General features: G+C 45.7%; 1 protein-coding gene across 4 annotated transcripts in view; it reads left to right on the forward strand.

The window, feature by feature from the left end:
• Nucleotides 1–17366, forward strand: part of mkrn2 (makorin, ring finger protein, 2) — a 31358-nt gene extending 13992 nt beyond the window's left edge. For all 4 annotated transcript variants that reach the window (XM_038812677.1, XM_038812679.1, XM_038812678.1 and 1 more), the window contains 4 exons: nucleotides 71–282; nucleotides 1860–1970; nucleotides 14187–14331; nucleotides 15278–17366. In XM_038812677.1, coding sequence (XP_038668605.1) covers nucleotides 71–282; nucleotides 1860–1970; nucleotides 14187–14331; nucleotides 15278–15460 — 651 coding nt within the window. In that variant the 3' untranslated portion in view covers nucleotides 15461–17366. The remainder of the gene's footprint in view (nucleotides 1–70; nucleotides 283–1859; nucleotides 1971–14186; nucleotides 14332–15277) is intronic.

A 17366-nucleotide genomic window follows, 5' to 3' on the forward strand; every position in this document is an offset into this window, starting at 1 on the left:
GGAAACTTGTTCAATTTGCTTGGATTATGTGTTCCATAAATGCTGACTTTTGACTTTCCATTTCATTCAGATGTGTCTCATTGCTTTTGAGCAAGACATGGAGAAAGCCTTTGCTGTGCAAAAGAGTCAAGATAAAGTCTGTAACATTTGTATGGAGATAGTCTATGATAAAATACCATCGGAGAGAAGATTTGGAATTCTTTCTGACTGCATTCACCCATATTGTCTATCCTGCATTAGACAGTGGCGATGTGCTAAACAGTTTGAAAATAAAATAATCAAGTGAGTGCAACTGGTTTTACGGATCAAGTGCCAATTTTTAACTGTTGCTATGCAGATCACAATTAGTGAGGCCTCTGATGACCAGAATTGCACATATGTATGTGAGAGGAAAGTGCATCTGTTAACTAAGTAGGATATCCATTATAACGTTTCATTTAAAACTCTTCTATCCATTGATGTAGGTCATAAATATTGGCCTCGGGAGTATTGTTACAATTATTGATGTGGGAGACAGCTAAATTGATGAGGCATTTCATCAATGAGACATTTTATTTGTAACAGGGATTCCAACCTTGTCCTGTATAGGAAATTTGCTCTGTACTGACTCTAGCAGCTAGTCATAATATTGGATCCATTGATATGGGAAGAATGGAACTAATGGAATTTCTTGTCCTTAAAATACCTTGGGCAGCACGGTGGCGCAGTGGGTTAGCCCTGCTGCCTCACACCGCTGAGGTCCCAGGTTCGATCCCGGCTCTGGGTCACTGTCCGTGTGGAGTTTGCACATGAGTCTCCCCATGTATGTGTGGGTTTCGCCCCCACAACCCAAAGATGTGCAGGCGAGGTGGATTAGCCACACTAAATTGCCCCTTAATTAGAAAAATGAATTGGGAACTCTAATTTAAAAAAATATATATGTTAGCTGCCAAGATCCAGTGAAGCTTTTAAACTATGTAGATGGATTTCTTTTAGAGAAAATTCTTCCCACCCCAATCTTTTGGCCTAATGCTTAACAGTACAGCCCACATTTAACAGTGAGTGATCAAGACCAGAAGACACCTGGTTTGACTACGTATCTGTATTGAACCAGAGTATTAGTCGGAGCCTTTCTGTATATTTAATTATACATTTAAAAGGTTCCAATAAATCCATGATATGTGAGGGCAAAGCTAAAGCAGTTTGTGCATATCTTCTGCACACTGAGAATGACTTAAACTTTATTTTCTTTAATAAATTTAGAGTACCCAATTATTTTTTTTAAATTAAGGGGCAGTTTAGCATGGCCAATCTTTTTGGGTAGTGGGGGTCAAATAATGGCTAGAGTCTAGTTTGACAGGAAATTACTGATTATATTGTGCTGTAATACAGAGGATCCCAAACTTTCTATTTGCTGAACCCCTCTTTGGAGGCTCATGTTCCATTCATGTTCCTCTCCCTTTCTGTAAGAAACAATATTTTGTCGTCCCCAAGGAAATGACCCTGCCTTCAGTTGTGCAGGGACCTTGTACCTCAATTAACTTCTTCAAGGATCTCTCTTTTCAAATTAGTCAGGAGATGCTACAGAAATATCTTTCATTGTAATTAGCGTAGTATCGCCTAGCGATAGGAAATACATTATCGGGTAATCTCTACACAAGATGTTTGACTGCCCATAGATTTCTGCAAACAGACATTGAGCCAATTGGAGCTGCTTCTGGCCCCCTTACAATCACTCCTCGATTAGGGATGCATCTATAAATCAAATTATTAATTGCTTCAATTTTCCATTTAGTTTTTTTGGACTAATTTTATACGTCGCATGTGCTAACTTTCATTAAAAAATCTCTCAATTAAAAAAAAAAAAATTGCTCTTCTAGGTCCTGTCCTGAGTGTCGCGTAGTGTCAGAATTTGTGATCCCGAGTGCTTATTGGGTGGAGGAAAAAGAGGAAAAGGACCAGCTTATTGAAGCATTCAAGCAGGGAATGAGGTGAGGTGATCTTGCTTTATGAAACGGGTTATTAAATTTCCACCTGTGGAGATTGGCTACCATGGAAGTAGTAAAATCTGAATGAAGAGGATTTAACTTCTGTTTGAGTTGACGCTTTCCATTAGTTGTGTGGCAGAGTTTCATATTCTTACAGCTAGGAGGGTGTGATGTGGCTAGGCATGTGCCCTTTCAGTTGACCTAGCTCTTGATTTACAGAAAAATGTTTGGTTATAAGCACCTTGGAATCAGAAGGCATTCAAATGTCTAAGCTGAGACTGCACTTTTCTGTGCAATGTACGCTTCATAAATTTTGCTATTTACGATATAATTTTTCCCCCCCCCTGGCCAATCCAACTTGCGAATCTTTGTTAATGCATAGAATTAGCAGTGAGAGAAAGCAAGGAAAGTTTGGGAGATGGTAGTATCCCAAATCCACTCAGATAGAATCTCTCTAGTTTCAACAGAGCTCATTCATTTCATGCATATGCACGCTGGGAAATCCTTGTTTCCACTAGCGGGGAAATGTCACTGCACTAGTGATCCAGCGGCCCAGGATAATGCTCCTGGTACATGGGTTCAAATCCCACCATTGCAGCTTGCGGAACTAAAATTCAATTAATAAATCTGGCATTGCAAAGCTAGTCTAAGTAATTGTAACCATGACAATTATGATCAATGTTTCAAAAACCCTTCTAGTTCACTAATGTCCTTTTAGGAATGAAATCCACCATCCTTACCTAGACTGACCTATAAGTGCCTTTAGACGCACAGCAATGTGGTTGCTCTTAACTGCTCTCTGAAAGCCACTCCAATTCCAGGACCATTAGGGATAGCAACAAATGCTGGCCTTGAAAGTGATGCCCATATCCCATGACGGGATATAAAATTCTATTGATGGAATAGTGCTAAATTCTAACACCAGTGGAGCATGACTCACTTTGTTCTTGCTTAGGCAGTACATGCAGGTGACCTGGATCAGGGAGTGGTGTTTCCTTCATAGATTTGGTATCCTTGAAATACTTGCTTTGTATGAGTTTGTGTTGTATATCGTTGACATGTTGAAAATTCGTGAGACACCCTTCACATTTGTGTTTAATAAATTAATCAGCTCTCTTTGTATTTTGCTGGTATTTAACTGGTGTCACGAAACTTGGTTATGCTTTTGTAAATACATGTTACATAGAAAACACCATGTAAGTTATCTTACTGCAGTTCTTAATACACTAAAATAAATTCAACAATGGGCAGAACAGTAAGAGTAAATAATTGTTGGGGGGGTCAAAGTCTAGAAAACCTTCAAATGTGTTTTACTGATGTGTGGCATTCAATATTTTGGTAACTGTTAGGGTGTTATTAATGCGCGTTTTTACAATCCATTGCTGATATCAGTGCGGTGAGGTCATTAGTTGTCACTCGTGTATATTCGTATTTAACTGCCGTTAGTTCTGATTCTTTTCAGTTATTGTTATTTTGTTAATCTAGCTGATCCAGTTTTTCACTCCATGCTGTACATAAACTTGGTTATTTTATATATTAAAAGATTAATGTTATTTTATTTTTTAAAATAATTTTTATTGAAATTTTTTACAGAAAATATAACAACAAACAATAACAAGCAACAATAAAACAACATAAGTATAACACCTCCAAGACCGTAGCAACGCATGTATTGTAACCCCTCACCACCCCCCCCCCCCCAAACCCAGTAAATAACAAGAGAGCTTAAAAATAAATTAAAATTAAATAAACATAGTCAACGCCCCCCCCCCCGGTTGCTGCTGCTGCTGACCCAGTACCCTATTGCTTAGCCAGAAAGTCGAGGAAAGGTTGCCACCGCCTAAACAACCCTTGTACCGATCCTCTCAGGGCGAATTTGACCTTCTCCAGCTTAATAAATCCCGCCATGTCATTGATCCAGGTCTCCACGCTTGGGGGTCTCGCATCCTTCCACTGTAGCAAGATCCTCCGCCGGGCTACTAGGGACGCAAAGGCCAAAACACCGGCCTCTCTCGCCTCCTGCACTCCCGGCTCCACCGCAACCCCAAAAATCGCGAGTCCCCAGCCTGGCTTGACCCTGGATCCTACCACCCTCGACACCGTCCTCGCCACCCCCTTCCAGAACTCCTCCAGTGCCGGGCATGCCCAGAACATATGGGCATGGTTCGCTGGACTCCCCGAACACCTGACACACCTGTCTTCGCCCCCAAAGAACCTACTCATCCTAGACCCGGACATGTGGGCCCGGTGCAGCACCTTGAATTGGATGAGGCTAAGCCGCGCACATGAGGAAGAGTTAACCCTCTCCAGGGCATCAGCCCATGTCCCATCTTCGATCTGTTCCCCCAGTTCCCCCTCCCACTTAGCCTTTGGCTCCTCTACTGACGCCTCCTCCACCTCTTGCATTACCTTGTAGATATCAGATATCTTCCCATCCCCGACCCAGACCCCCGAAAGCACCCTGTCACTCACCCCCCTCGCGGGAAGCAAAGGGAATCCCTCCACCTGCCGCCAAGCAAACGCCTTTACCTGCAGGTACCTGAACATGTTCCCCGAGGGGAGCTCAAATTTCTCCTCCAACTCCCCCAGGCTCGCAAACCTCCCATCAATGAACAGGTCCCTCAGCTGTCTGATGCCCGCTCTGTGCCAACCCTGGAACCCCCCATCAATGTTTACCGGGATGAACCGATGGTTCCCCCTTAGCGGAGCCTCCATCGAGCCCCCCACTTTCCCCCTATGTCGCCTCCACTGCCCCCAGATCTTGAGGGTAGCCGCCACCACCGGACTCGTGGTATACCTCGTAGGAGGGATCGGCAACGGCGCCGTTACCAGGGCCCCCAGGCTTGTGCCTCCACAGGACGCCATCTCCAACCTTTTCCATGCTGCCCCCTCCCACTTGCGCACCATCGACACATTGGCCGCCCAATAATACCCCGAGAGATTGGGTAGCGCCAGCCCCCCACCATCTCTACCCCACTCCAAGAAGACCCTCTTCACCCTCGGGGCCCCATACGCCCAAACAAAGCTCATGATGCTGCAAGTCACCCTCCTAAAAAAGGCCCTAGGGATAATGATGGGCAAACACTGAAAAAGGAAAAAGAACCTCGGGAGCACCGTCATTTTGACGGACTGCACTCTACCCGCCAGCGATAGCGGCACCATGTCCCACCTTTTAAATTCCTCCTCCATCTGCTCCACAAGCCTGGTAAAATTAAGCTTGTGGAGAGTCCCACAACTCCTGGCCACCTGCACCCCCAGGTACCTAAAACTCTTCACTGCCCTCTTAAACGGGAGCCTCCCAATTACCACCTCCTGATCACCCGGGTGCACTACAAATACCTCGCTCTTGCCCAGATTCAGCTTATAGCCCGAGAAGCTCCCAAACTCAGCCAACAGCTCCATCACCCCCGGCATTCCCCCCTCTGGGTCCGCCACATACAGCAGCAGGTTGTCCGCATACAACGATATCCGATGTTCCTCCCCACCCCGCACCAAACCCCTCCACCTCCCCGACTCCCTCAACGCCAAAGCCAGAGGTTCAATCGCCAGTGCAAAAAGCAAGGGGGACAGGGGGCACCCCTGCCTGGTCCCACAGTAGAGCCTGAAGTACTCTGATCTCCTTCCATTAGTAACTACACTCGCCATCGGGGCCTCATAAAGCAACCTCACCCAGTTGATGAACCCCTCCCCAAATCCAAACTGCTCCAGCACCTCCCACAGGTACTCCCACTCAACTCTATCAAACGCCTTCTGTGCATCTAGCGCCACCACTATCTCCGCCTCCCCCTCCACCGCCGGCATCATAATAACATTAACAATCTCCGCACATTCGTGTTAAGCTGTCTTCCCTTGACAAATCCTGTCTGATCCTCGTGTATCACCCTTGGCACACAGTCCTCTATCCTGGTGGCCAGGATCTTCGCTAGCAACTTAGCATCCACATTGAGGAGCGAGATTGGCCTGTATGATCCACACTGCAGGGGGTCCTTATCCCGCTTCAGGATCAAAGAAATCAGCACCCGTGACATCGTCGGGAGCAAAGCCCCCCCCCTCCCATGCCTTATTGAAGGCTCACACCAACAGGGGGCAGACCAGGTCCGCATACTTTTTATAAAATTCCACCGGGAACCCATCCGGCCCCGGCGCCTTTCCTGACTGCATTTGATAAATTCCCCTGACTAGCTCCTCCAACTCAGTCGGCGCCCCCAGCCCCTCCACCAGCTCCTCCTGCACCTTTGGGAAACGTAGCCTGTTCATGAAGCTCTCCATCCCCCCCCCCCCCCCCCCCCCCCGGTGGCTCCGACCGGTACAGTTCCTCGTAAAAGTCCCTAAAGACCCCGTTCACCTCTGCCCCCTTCCGCACCACATTCCCACCCTTATCCATCACTCCACCAATTTCTCTAGCCACATCTCGCCTGCGGAGCTGATGCGCCAGCATCCTACTCGCCATCTCCCCATACTCATAAACTGCGCCTTGCGCCTTCCTCCACTGTGTCTCCGCCTTTCTTGTGGTCAGCAAGTCGAACTTGGCCTGCAAGCTATGCCGTTCCCCCAGCAATCCCTCCTCCGGGGCCTCCGCTTACCTCCTATCCACACCCAGGAGCTCCCCCACCAGTCTCTCTCTCCCTCCGGGCCCTCCCCCGGATCACTGCCTTCAGAGCCGCCCAAACCATCTCCACCCGGACCTCACCCGTGTCGTTGGTCTCAAGATACCCCTCAATACTTCCCCGGACCCTCCTACACACCTCATCAGCCAGCAACCCCACATCCAGACGCCATAGCGGGCGCTGGTCCTGCGCCTCCCCCATCTCCAGATCGACCCAGTGCGGAGCATGGTCTGAAATTGCTATGGCCGAATACTCGGCATCCTGCAGCCTCGGGATCAATCCCCTGCTCAGGACGAAAAAATCAATTCGGGAGTAAACCCTATGCACATGGGAGAAAAAGTACTCCCATGCCCTCGGCCTCCCAAACCTCCAGGGATCCACCCCTCCCATCTGGTCCATAAACCCCCTCAGCACCTTGGCCGCCGTCAGCCTCCTGTCTGTCCTTGAACTGGACCGGTCTAGTGGGGGATCCAGCACCGTGTTAAAGTCTCCCCCCATGATTAGGCCCCCTGCCTCCAGGTCCGGAATGCGGCCCAACATACGCCTCATAAAGCCAGCATCATCCCAATTTGGGGCATACACTTTTACCAGCACCACCTTCTCTCCCTGCAGCCTACCCTTCACCATAACAAATCTGCCCTCCTTGTCCGCCACCACCTCAGACGCCTCGAACGCCACCCTCTTCCCCACCAGAATCGCCACCCCCCCCGGTTCTTCGCGTCTAATCCTGAGTGGAAAACCTGCCCTACCCACCCCTTCCTCAGACGAACCTGGTCCGCCACCTTCAAGTGGGTCTCCTGGAGCATAGCCACGTCCGCCTTCAGCCCCTTCAAATGAGAAAATACTCGAGCCCGCTTAACCGGCCCATTCAGCCCCCTCACGTTCCAGGTGATCAGCTGGATCAGAGGGCACTCCGCCCCCCTCCCCCTCCGACTAGCCATAGCTCATCGACTGCTCGCCCCAGGCCAGCACACCCCACCCGACCCGTTCCCTATGACAATACCGCCTCTCCTCTACCCCCCGGCCCACACCAGCTCCTTCCTGGCCATTCCAGCAGCAACCCGGTATCCCCCCCCCCCCCCCCCCCCCCCCCCGCCCCCAGGCTAGGACCCCCCTAGCCGCGACGCACCCTCCATGGTACTTCCGTGAGTCAGCTGACTTCTGCTGACCCCGGCAACTCCCGCCAAAACCTGGCCCCTCCCGACGTGGGGTCATTCCCCCGCCTGCCACACCTCCTTGGCTCCGCTTCAGTGCGGAAAAAAACCAGTAGAGGCCAAACCCCCACCGCCAGCTCCACCCCTCCTGCCCCGCAGCGCGGGAAACCAGAGGAAAGCCCGCGCTTTCACGCTGCCCCACCCCACCTTTCTGACGCAGCTCCCAAATTCCAGCTCCACCCCATCCCCCAGTCCCGTACAGAAGAAAAACAAACCCCCAACATTCCCCTCATAACACAAAACCATACCCAACAGAGCAAGAACCAGCATAAAAAATGCATGTCAAAATTACAAAAACAGCAACAGCAAAAACAGCAACAACCGTATTACACAGGACCCCGCAGCCCCCAGACCCTAGTTCAAGTCCAGCTTCTCCGCCTGTACAAAGGCCCACGCCTCCTCCGGGGACTCAAAGTAGTAGTGCCGGTCCTTATATGTTACCCACAGACGCGCAGGCTGCAGCATTCCAAATTTGACCTGCTTGGCATGCAGCACCGCCTTCGTCCGGTTAAACCCGGCCCGCCGCTTAGCCACCTCCGCACTCCAGTCCTGGTAGATTCGCACTACCGAGTTCTCCCACTTGCTGCTCCTCCTTCTTGGCCCAGCGCAGCACACACTCCCGGTCACTGAACCGATGGAACCGCACCAGCACCGCCCGCGGGGGTTCATTCGTCTTGGGCCTCCAGGCCAGCACTCTGTGGGCTCCCTCAAGCTCCAGGGGCAAATGGAAGGACCCCGCCCCCATCAACGAATTCAGCATCGTGGCCACATAGGACGAAAGATCAAACCCCTCCAGCCCTCCGCCAGGCCCAGGATCCTCAAATTCTTTCGCCTCGTGCGAAAGTCCAGCTCCTCCAAGCGGTCTTGCCACTTTTTGTGAAGTGCCTCGTGCATCTCCACCTTCCCCACGAGGACCATGGCCTCCTCCTCCCGATCAGCGGCCTGCTGCTGCAACTCCTGAATGGCCGCCCCCTGGGCTGTCTGGGTCTCAAGCAGCTTGTTGGTAGTCGCATTCAGGGAGTCCAGTAACTCGGCCTTCAGCTCCGCAAAACAGCGCAAAAGAGCAGCTTGCTGCTCCTGCGCTCACTTCCACCAATCCTCGGGTGCTCCTCCGGCCGCCATTTTGTCCTCCTTCCCCCGCTTTTTCTGGGGAGCTGCTGCAGCCTTTTCCTTTGCCCCACTCCGGGTGCGCACCATAAATTTCGGGGAATGTTCCTCCAAACACCTTCCCCCCCACCGGGAATCGTTGAAACAGCGCCGTTTGGGGCCCTAAAACAGGCCCGAAAGTCCTTTGATAGCGGGAGCTGCCGAACGTGCGGCTTAGCTCCGCATCACCTCAACCGGAAGTCCTTAATGTTATTTATTAACTAGGCATTTTGACCTTTTTGTGGTCAAGATACCACAGCTTTTTGGCGACGAGAACAAAAAATTAGAACTTTCAGCACGTTCAACAAAATTTTGCTTTTCCGATGAAAGATAAGTTCGCAGCATCACGGCTATGTTTGGGTCTATCAGTGAGTATGTGGAAGAAAATGAGAACTGGCTGGATTGAATATGTGAAAAGTTGGGAACAGTTTCTTGGCAAATTATAATAATAATTACAATAATCTTTGTTGTCACAAATAGGCATACATTAACACTGCAATGAAATTACTGTGAAAAGCCCCTCGTCGCCACATTCCGGCATCTGTTCGGGTACACAGGGAGAATTCCGAATGTCGAAATTATCTAACAGCTCGTCTTTTGGGACTAGTGGGAGGAAACCGGAACATCCGGAGGGATGGATCACAGACGAGGCTAGAAAGCGCTCAATTCTCCTGAGTGTGTGTTGGGTAAAGACTTGCAAGCTAGTGAGAACTTTAGCTACACCATGGAAACCAGGGGATACTTCATTTGCGGATTTAGTTGCATTCCTCCGAATCAGCAAAATCCTAAACCCTCAGCAATTGTACAATGTTTCAAATACTATAGTCTTTTTTGGAAAACAGGACAGTCTTTAGCTAACTTAGTTGCTGAATTATGTCAGCTCTCTGAACGTTTTGAGTATGGGGCAGTTTTGGAAGACATGCTTTGGACAGATTAGCTTGTGGCATTAACGAGGACAGCATTCAGCGGCATTTGCTGGAAGAAGTCACACCAGCTGGAGGTTCCCTACCAAGTCACTCGCCACTCTGACTTGGAAATATATCGCCGTTCCTTCACTGTCGTTGGGGCAAAATCCTGGAACTCCCTCTCTAACAGCACAGTGGGTGCACCTACACCTTGGGGACTGCAGCGGTTCAAGAAGGCAACTCTCCACCACCTTCTGAAGGGTAACTAGGGATGGGCATTAATTGCTGGCCAAGCCAGTAACTCTCATCCTATAAATGAATTTTTAAAAACTTACTTTTAAGAAGACTGTAGAAATGTCTCAGGTCATAGAAATGGCTGCTCAAAATGCAAAAGATGTTGTGGTGACTAGGGGCTTTTCACAGTAACTTCACTGCAGTGTTAATGTATGCCTACTTGTGACAATAAAGATGGCGGCACACAGGTAGGTTCATCGATTAGAAAATGAACCTGCACGTAAAAAGGTGAAGACTGGAGTGTTTTAGGTGTAGAAGGTCACAGTTTGCGATTCATTGTAAGTTTATGAACAGGGTACATTGGCGTGGCACTACAGTTAAATTGTTCTAGATCCTCAGGCTACTCTCTTTTTCAAACCGAGGGCCATGCCCTACGCCATTAAAGGCAAAGTGGAGGAGGAGTTGATGGAGTCACCAGTGTTGCTACACAGATTACAGCTTAGTCGCAAAACTCCTGAAGATTGATGTTTAATTAAGGCATTAATTTAATTGTATTTCTGTATTTAAAGAAAATTAAAATTAATGGGGGGAGAAGTGTTATAGAGTGGTTTTTATTATGCATCATCTTGTTTAAATCCATCGCTGATGTCATCAGTAAGTGCTGTCACATTGCCACCTGTGTATATTCAGCTTTAACTGCCGGTAGTACTGATTCTTTTCTGTTATTGTTATTTCGATGTTCTAACTAGCTGCTCCCGTTTTTGGAGTCCATACTGTATTTTAAACTTTGTTATTTTTAAATATTAAAGATGATTTATTTATTAACTTTATTAGCAACGTGCTCCGACTACCATTTTGTGGTCAAGGCTGACACATTTCTTTGTAAAAGTGGAACAGTTGAGTTCAGGGAAGTTCTGGATTCTTGGCAAGTGTTTTGTTCTTTTCCTAGTCACTAGGTGGCAATCTAGTTTAACACAATATCGCTTGCCAACAGATCTAGCAGGAGAAATTCAGTAGAGTTTAAAATCCAAAGTGATTTTGCTTTTCCAGGTTTCTGAATTTCTGTTAAAGGGAGAATATAAGGATGCATGCACCACCGAGGCTAAATCGGAGAGCAATACTTTAGAATAAAATGTGCAAGAAACTTTGTGATTGTGTACTTAATTTTTCAAGAGTGAAGATGTATCCAAAAATTGGCATTTTTATTTCCACTAATTTTCTTCCCTGCCCCATGAAAGCATTCCAATAAATTACTTCATGTAATTTACAGAACTGTTGTCAATACAGCCAAGGGAATTTAAAAGATGAATGTTGTGCCTTTATCCTATGACCGTCTGTGTAAATAAATCTACAAAGGGTCATAACTTATGGGAAAGGATATAAAGTCTATGTATGATGTAAATTCAAACAAAGCCCGCTATAGCTATTGCCATTTCTCCCCCCCCCCCCCCCCCCCCCCCACACCAAAGGATAAATTTAATTTCAATTTGCACTGTGATTTGGCTTCAATATGTGAACTTCCAAAGGCGCTATACCACAGAACAGTCACAGCACAGAAAGAGGCCATTCAGGCCATCATGTCTGCACCAGCCAAAAAAGAAACTAGTTAGGTCTGATTAGCAAGTTTGCAGATGATACAAAGATTGGTGGAGTTCCAGATAGCGAGGTGGACTGTCAGAGAATACAACAAAATATAGATAGATTGGAGAGTTGGGCAGAGAAATGGCAGATGGAGTTCAATCCAGGCAAATGCGAGGTGATGCATTTTGGAAGATCAAATTCAAGAGCAGACTATATGGTCAATGGAAGGGTCTTGGGGAAAATTGATGTACAGAGAGATCTGGGAGTTCAGGTCCATTGTACCCTGAAGGTGGCAACGCAGGTTGAGAGAGTGGTCAAGAAGGCATACAGCATGCTTGCCTTCATCGGACGGGGTATTGAGTACAACAGTCAGCAAGTCATGTTACAGTTGTATAGGACTTTGGTTAGGCCACATTTAGAATACTGCGTGCAGTTCTGGTCGCCACATCACCAGAAGGATGTGGATGCTTTGGAGAGGGTGCAGAGGAAGTTCACCAGGATGTTGCCTGGTATGGAGGGGGCTAGCTATGAAGAAAGGTTCAGTAGATTAGGATTGTTTTCATTGGAAAGATGGAGGTTGAGGGGGGACCTGATTGAGGTCTACAAAATTATGAGAGGTATGGACAGGGTGGATAGCAACAAGCTTTTTCCAAGAGTGGGGGTGTCAGTTACAAGGGGTCACAATTTCAAAGTGAGAGGGGGAAAGTTTAAGGGAGATGTGCGTGGAAAGTTTTTTACGCAGAGGGTGGTGGGTGCCTGGAACGCTTTACCAGCGGAGGTGGTAGAGGCGGGCACGATAGCATCATTTAAGAGGTATCTAGACGGGTATATGAACGGGCGGGAACAGAGGGAAGTAGACCTTGGAAAATAGGAGGCAGGTTTAGATAAAGGATCTGGATCGGCGCATGCTGGGAGGGCCGAAGGGCCTGTTCCTGTGCTGTAATTTTCTTTGTTGTTTGTAGTTGCTCATTTTAATCCCACTTTCCAGCACCTGGTGCGTAGCCTTGCAGATTGCAGCGCTCCAGGGGCAGATCCAAGTACTTGTTATACAAGTGTCCTTTTTCTCCAGGCACTTTTTGTTTTGAATCTACATAGAATGATAGAATCCGTACAGTGCAGGATGCCATTCGGCCCATCAAGTCTGCACCAACTCTGAAAGCACCCTAACCTAGGCCCAATTCCCCTTCCTAACCCTGTAACCCCACCGAGGAACAATTTGGCATATCCAATTCACCTAACTCAGGATTTCTTCTTTTAGTAGAGTATATTCTGACTGAGACAAATTAACGAATACCATATATGGTGTGTGAACTGTATTCCTGAAAAGGTTTTATAACTAAACTTGAATGTGTCTTTCTAATATAATGCATTTAGCAAAGATTAGAATTGGCTTGGTGTAGATAGAGGCTGGCAAAATAGATTTTGGACACCAACTTGCATGTAGATTTACAAAATATAGTAAAATCCTGCTCTTAACCATTTCAAATTGTGGGCTGTTTTTCTGTTTGGCACAGACAGTAATGTAAAATTTTGATTTTCGTTTCATCATACTTCACAAGTCATATTTGAATCTTAAGATATGGACCGGTGGCATCTGTTTCTGCAACTAATGATTTGCAATAGTTAATTAAATGCTGCCATAGTTAATAAGAGGCTGGGAGGAACCAAATGTCAGTGTTTGTATTACGTATTTTTATCTTTGGCACACACAGCGTATCTCTGCTCACACCACATCATGTTCTAAGAATACACAGCACTTTGAGTGCTATCTTAAAAAAAAATCATGGCTTTCAATATCTTGAGGCAGGTTTACTGGTCACAGTTTTCAGAGCCAGCAGTTTTTTAATTGCTTTCCTGCCATCATTTTGTGGGGTATGTGTTGGACCAACTGTGGTCCTTCTGTATTCCAATATTCAAATGCCTCAATTTCATAACGCAACCAAGTTGGTTATAACTGGTACTTTGAGGGCAGCACGGTGGCACAGTGGTTAGCATTGTTGCCTACGGCGCTGAGGACCGGGGTTCGAATCCCGGCCCTGGGTCACTCTCCGTGTGGAGTTTGCACATTCTCCCCGTGTCTGCGTGGGTTTCACCCCCACAACCCAAAAGATGTGCAAGATAGGTGGATTGGCCACGCTAAATTGCCCCTTAATTGGAAAAAGTAATTGGGTACTCTAAATTTTTTAAAAATTAATAACTGGTACTTTGTTATGCCACCTCGTGCAGCAGAAAAAATGTCCAAAATGCAGTGACATGATTTTAAATTAATGGTTGCTATCAAAAAAAGTAGATGGTCAATGTTTTGTGATTGAGTTAACATTAAATAGAGTAAGCAAAATGGATAACAGTGGTGGAATAATTACTGATGGTTCCATGTGGAGCATTGTCAATATCTAGTCTGGAACCTCAAAGTGTAGCTGGAGAGTGATGTGTAAAATATACTTTGGATTTACCCAAAGCTAGATTACCAAATACTACAAGTATTGTGAATTATATATATATGCCCCTTTTTCTATTTTTTTCTATGAACAGTAAGAAGGCTTGTAAATACTTTGACAAGGGAAAAGGGTCCTGTCCATTTGGTGGAAAGTGCCTTTACCTGCACGCTTACCCTGATGGAACAATGGCAGAGCCCGAGCAGCCGAGAAAGCAGCTCAGCTCGGAAGGCAATGTGAGGGTAAATAACCAAAGTCCTAAATATTTCGCTGCATGATGTTGTTTTGATGAACCTTTTCAGTATTCGTCCCAGGGCGTTTGAAAAGCATAAGCTGGTGAACCACGGACTCGAGATGCATTAACTTAGTCATCGTTGGGCGGCACGGTGGCACAGTGGTTAGCATTGCTGCCTACGGCGCTGAGGACCCGGGTTCGAATCCCGGCCCTGGGTCACTGTCTGTGAGGAGTTTGCACATTCTCCCCGTGTCTGCGTGGGTTTCACCCCCACAACCCAAAGATGTGCAGGTTAGGTGGATTGGCCACGTTAACTTGCCCCTTAATTGGAAAAAATGAATTGGATATTCTAAATTTATTAAGAAAAAAAAACTTGTCATCGTTAATGTTGAGCTACCTTGTTGAGCACGCTGACGGTGCATGTTTTGGATGTACTTATTTAAGATTCAGTTAAATTTGACTATTGCAAAAGGTCACCTGTTGATAGGTAGCCCATCTATCCATAAAAACAAAGTGTATCACTCCCTAATGTTTATTTTGCACTGACTTGAAGCATCATTGCACAGTGGGCCCAGGTTTACAGCTTTGACTGTTTTTTGATTATTTCAAGATTTTAATATTCAGGCTATCCTGAAGGCTGTTACATTTTTTCACAATTGATATCAGATGGCTGTGGCCCTCTTATGAATTTGCAAAAGTTTTTTTTATAAAACCTAATTCATTACTCTGAGAACAAATTATACCAATATCACTCAAGTAACTTTTGAGCTGAGCATTGAACTGGCACCTCAGTCAGGATGATGATACCACCAAGTACTCTATCATTAAAAAAAAATCTGAACATTACCTACTTAATAAATAAAAGTTCACAACTTGTCTGCGATTAATGTTTTAAAATAGATTCCAGTAAAATACAATGTTCAATTAAACGGTGTTTCCTTCCCAACCTGCAGTTCCTTCACTCGGTGCGACTGTGGGATTTTATTGAAGAACGGGAGCACAGGGATGTTCCCCAGCATACAACCGAAGATGAAGTGGCAGAGCTTGGCGATCTCTTCATGCATCTTTCAGGAACAGAGGAGCGCAATGCATCTAGTGAGAGTCAGGCCGACCAGCCTGTTTCTGTAGTGTTATAAGAAGCTATAAACTAAACTACACCTTATTTCTGCTGAAACACACAACTGATTCACCTAAATGTGGAAGCTTGGTTCAAAATTATGTTTGAACCAGAACTGCTATATGATGGGAACAAATGGTACAATGAAGCTGTGGTTGAATCAGGACTGTATTTTACAGGGTTGACTATATTTAACTGTATTTGATTTATTTAAGAATTCCAAACAGTTTTTTTTAAATCACTGCGGAGCGCACTACGCATACAGTTCCGAGCCCTTTTTCTGGTATTAGAGATTTTCTTATAGCTGTAATTTTAAAAGGAAAAGCTGTAGTTAATTGCTTTTATAAGGTATACATTAGTAACAAAGCAAAGCATTTGTTAGCTTGAATCCACAATGGAAGCTGCAGAATATATTCATTTATGAATGAGGCCCCTCTCTTTTCACTCAATTCCTAGATCGGTGGGCTATGTGTTAGTGCTTTGCCGAACTAACCTTGGGAGACAGTAGGGGGAGTTTGATAATTATGTTGTCTTCCTCCCCGTCTGATGAAGTACCTGAATTTTGCATCCCAGAATATTGCCTGGTAACAGTGCAGGAATTTACACCCATATCCCACCATCAAAGTTTTTATCTTCCTCTTGTCAACCAAGCAGGCAGGTAGGCTGCTGCCAGCCACATAGTATTTTGCCATTCATAACCAGCTACCAACAATTGTTTGAGAGCAACCTAAAGTGACAACCATATGTTGCCCCTCTCTCTGGCTCTGACCCTGTTTTGTTTCCAACCAAACAGCTGCGCAACAAAAGTACATGTGAAAAATGTTATGTATTTCCTTTTATCTGAAAGGTTATAATGATAGCTGGAAAAAAAAAATTAAATATTGTACCACAGGTCATAACATAATCCTAAAATTGGAAGCAATTATCAAATAAAATAATTCAAGTCTCTTTGCTATTTCACCAAGCGTTGCCATGCTTGGGTGAAACTAAAAATCATAGCAACAGCAGTCTGACTCCATGAATGAAAGGTTCAATACTAGTCAGTAAGGCTAATTCATATGCTAGTTAATAAATATGGGAAATGATGGGCTAAATTTGGTAATCTTTCCCTGCAGATACAGATCAGATTGTAGCACATATGTTGTCAAACTGCTAGAAAACTGTATTAATCATGTCAAACCTGTAATGATGTGGTTTGGTGCAGTATTATGATAAAAATCAGTGAAAGGATTGCAAATAGAATTGCTTTCACAATTAGTTCCATTAAGCCAATGTTTTCAGTTGCTAAGCAGGTTATTTCCATCTCGAGGATAGGACAAATCCCTAATCCTGCTTTTCCCATGCCACCTAACAACTTGGGACAGGGTAGCTATTCTGGACACATTCACAATCCAAAGTCTTGTGTTGGATGGGGGGTGTTGGGGGGGGAAACTAGGGATTAACATAATTATTCTTACCAGCCAAGCCTACATTATTTGATGGTAGTGTTTGTATTTTGTTATGTGCAAATGCTAAAGCTCAGTTGTAACGTGACCATTAACTGAGTCATATCAGAAAATAAGGACTTGTCAAACAATTGTGAATGTCAGGGTTAGTCATCAACTACTCAACTTGAATGTTAAAATGCAACTTCTTTAAAATTTTCAATGTTTTGTGAATGGTATTAAGTGAAATGGGGGAAAATTAAATTCTAACACCGCCATTTCCTACTGGTGTTACTATTTACCCCCCTCCCCGGCAAAAAAAAGTATTTCAGTGCCTGCCGTAGCAAACTCAAAATGGTAATGAGAGTTTCTTCCCCAATGATGGATTCTGAGTTCTATTGTACGTGCCAGATATTGGGTAAAGTTCTGTATTTACAAGTGGTTGTCCTTCTCCATTGTGCAGTAGTGCTGCTTTGAATAAAATTTTCCTATGGTCGAGAA

The sequence above is a fragment of the Scyliorhinus canicula genome, chromosome 11 (genome assembly GCF_902713615.1).
Source record: "Scyliorhinus canicula chromosome 11, sScyCan1.1, whole genome shotgun sequence".
NCBI classification, from domain to species: Eukaryota; Metazoa; Chordata; class Chondrichthyes; order Carcharhiniformes; family Scyliorhinidae; genus Scyliorhinus; species Scyliorhinus canicula.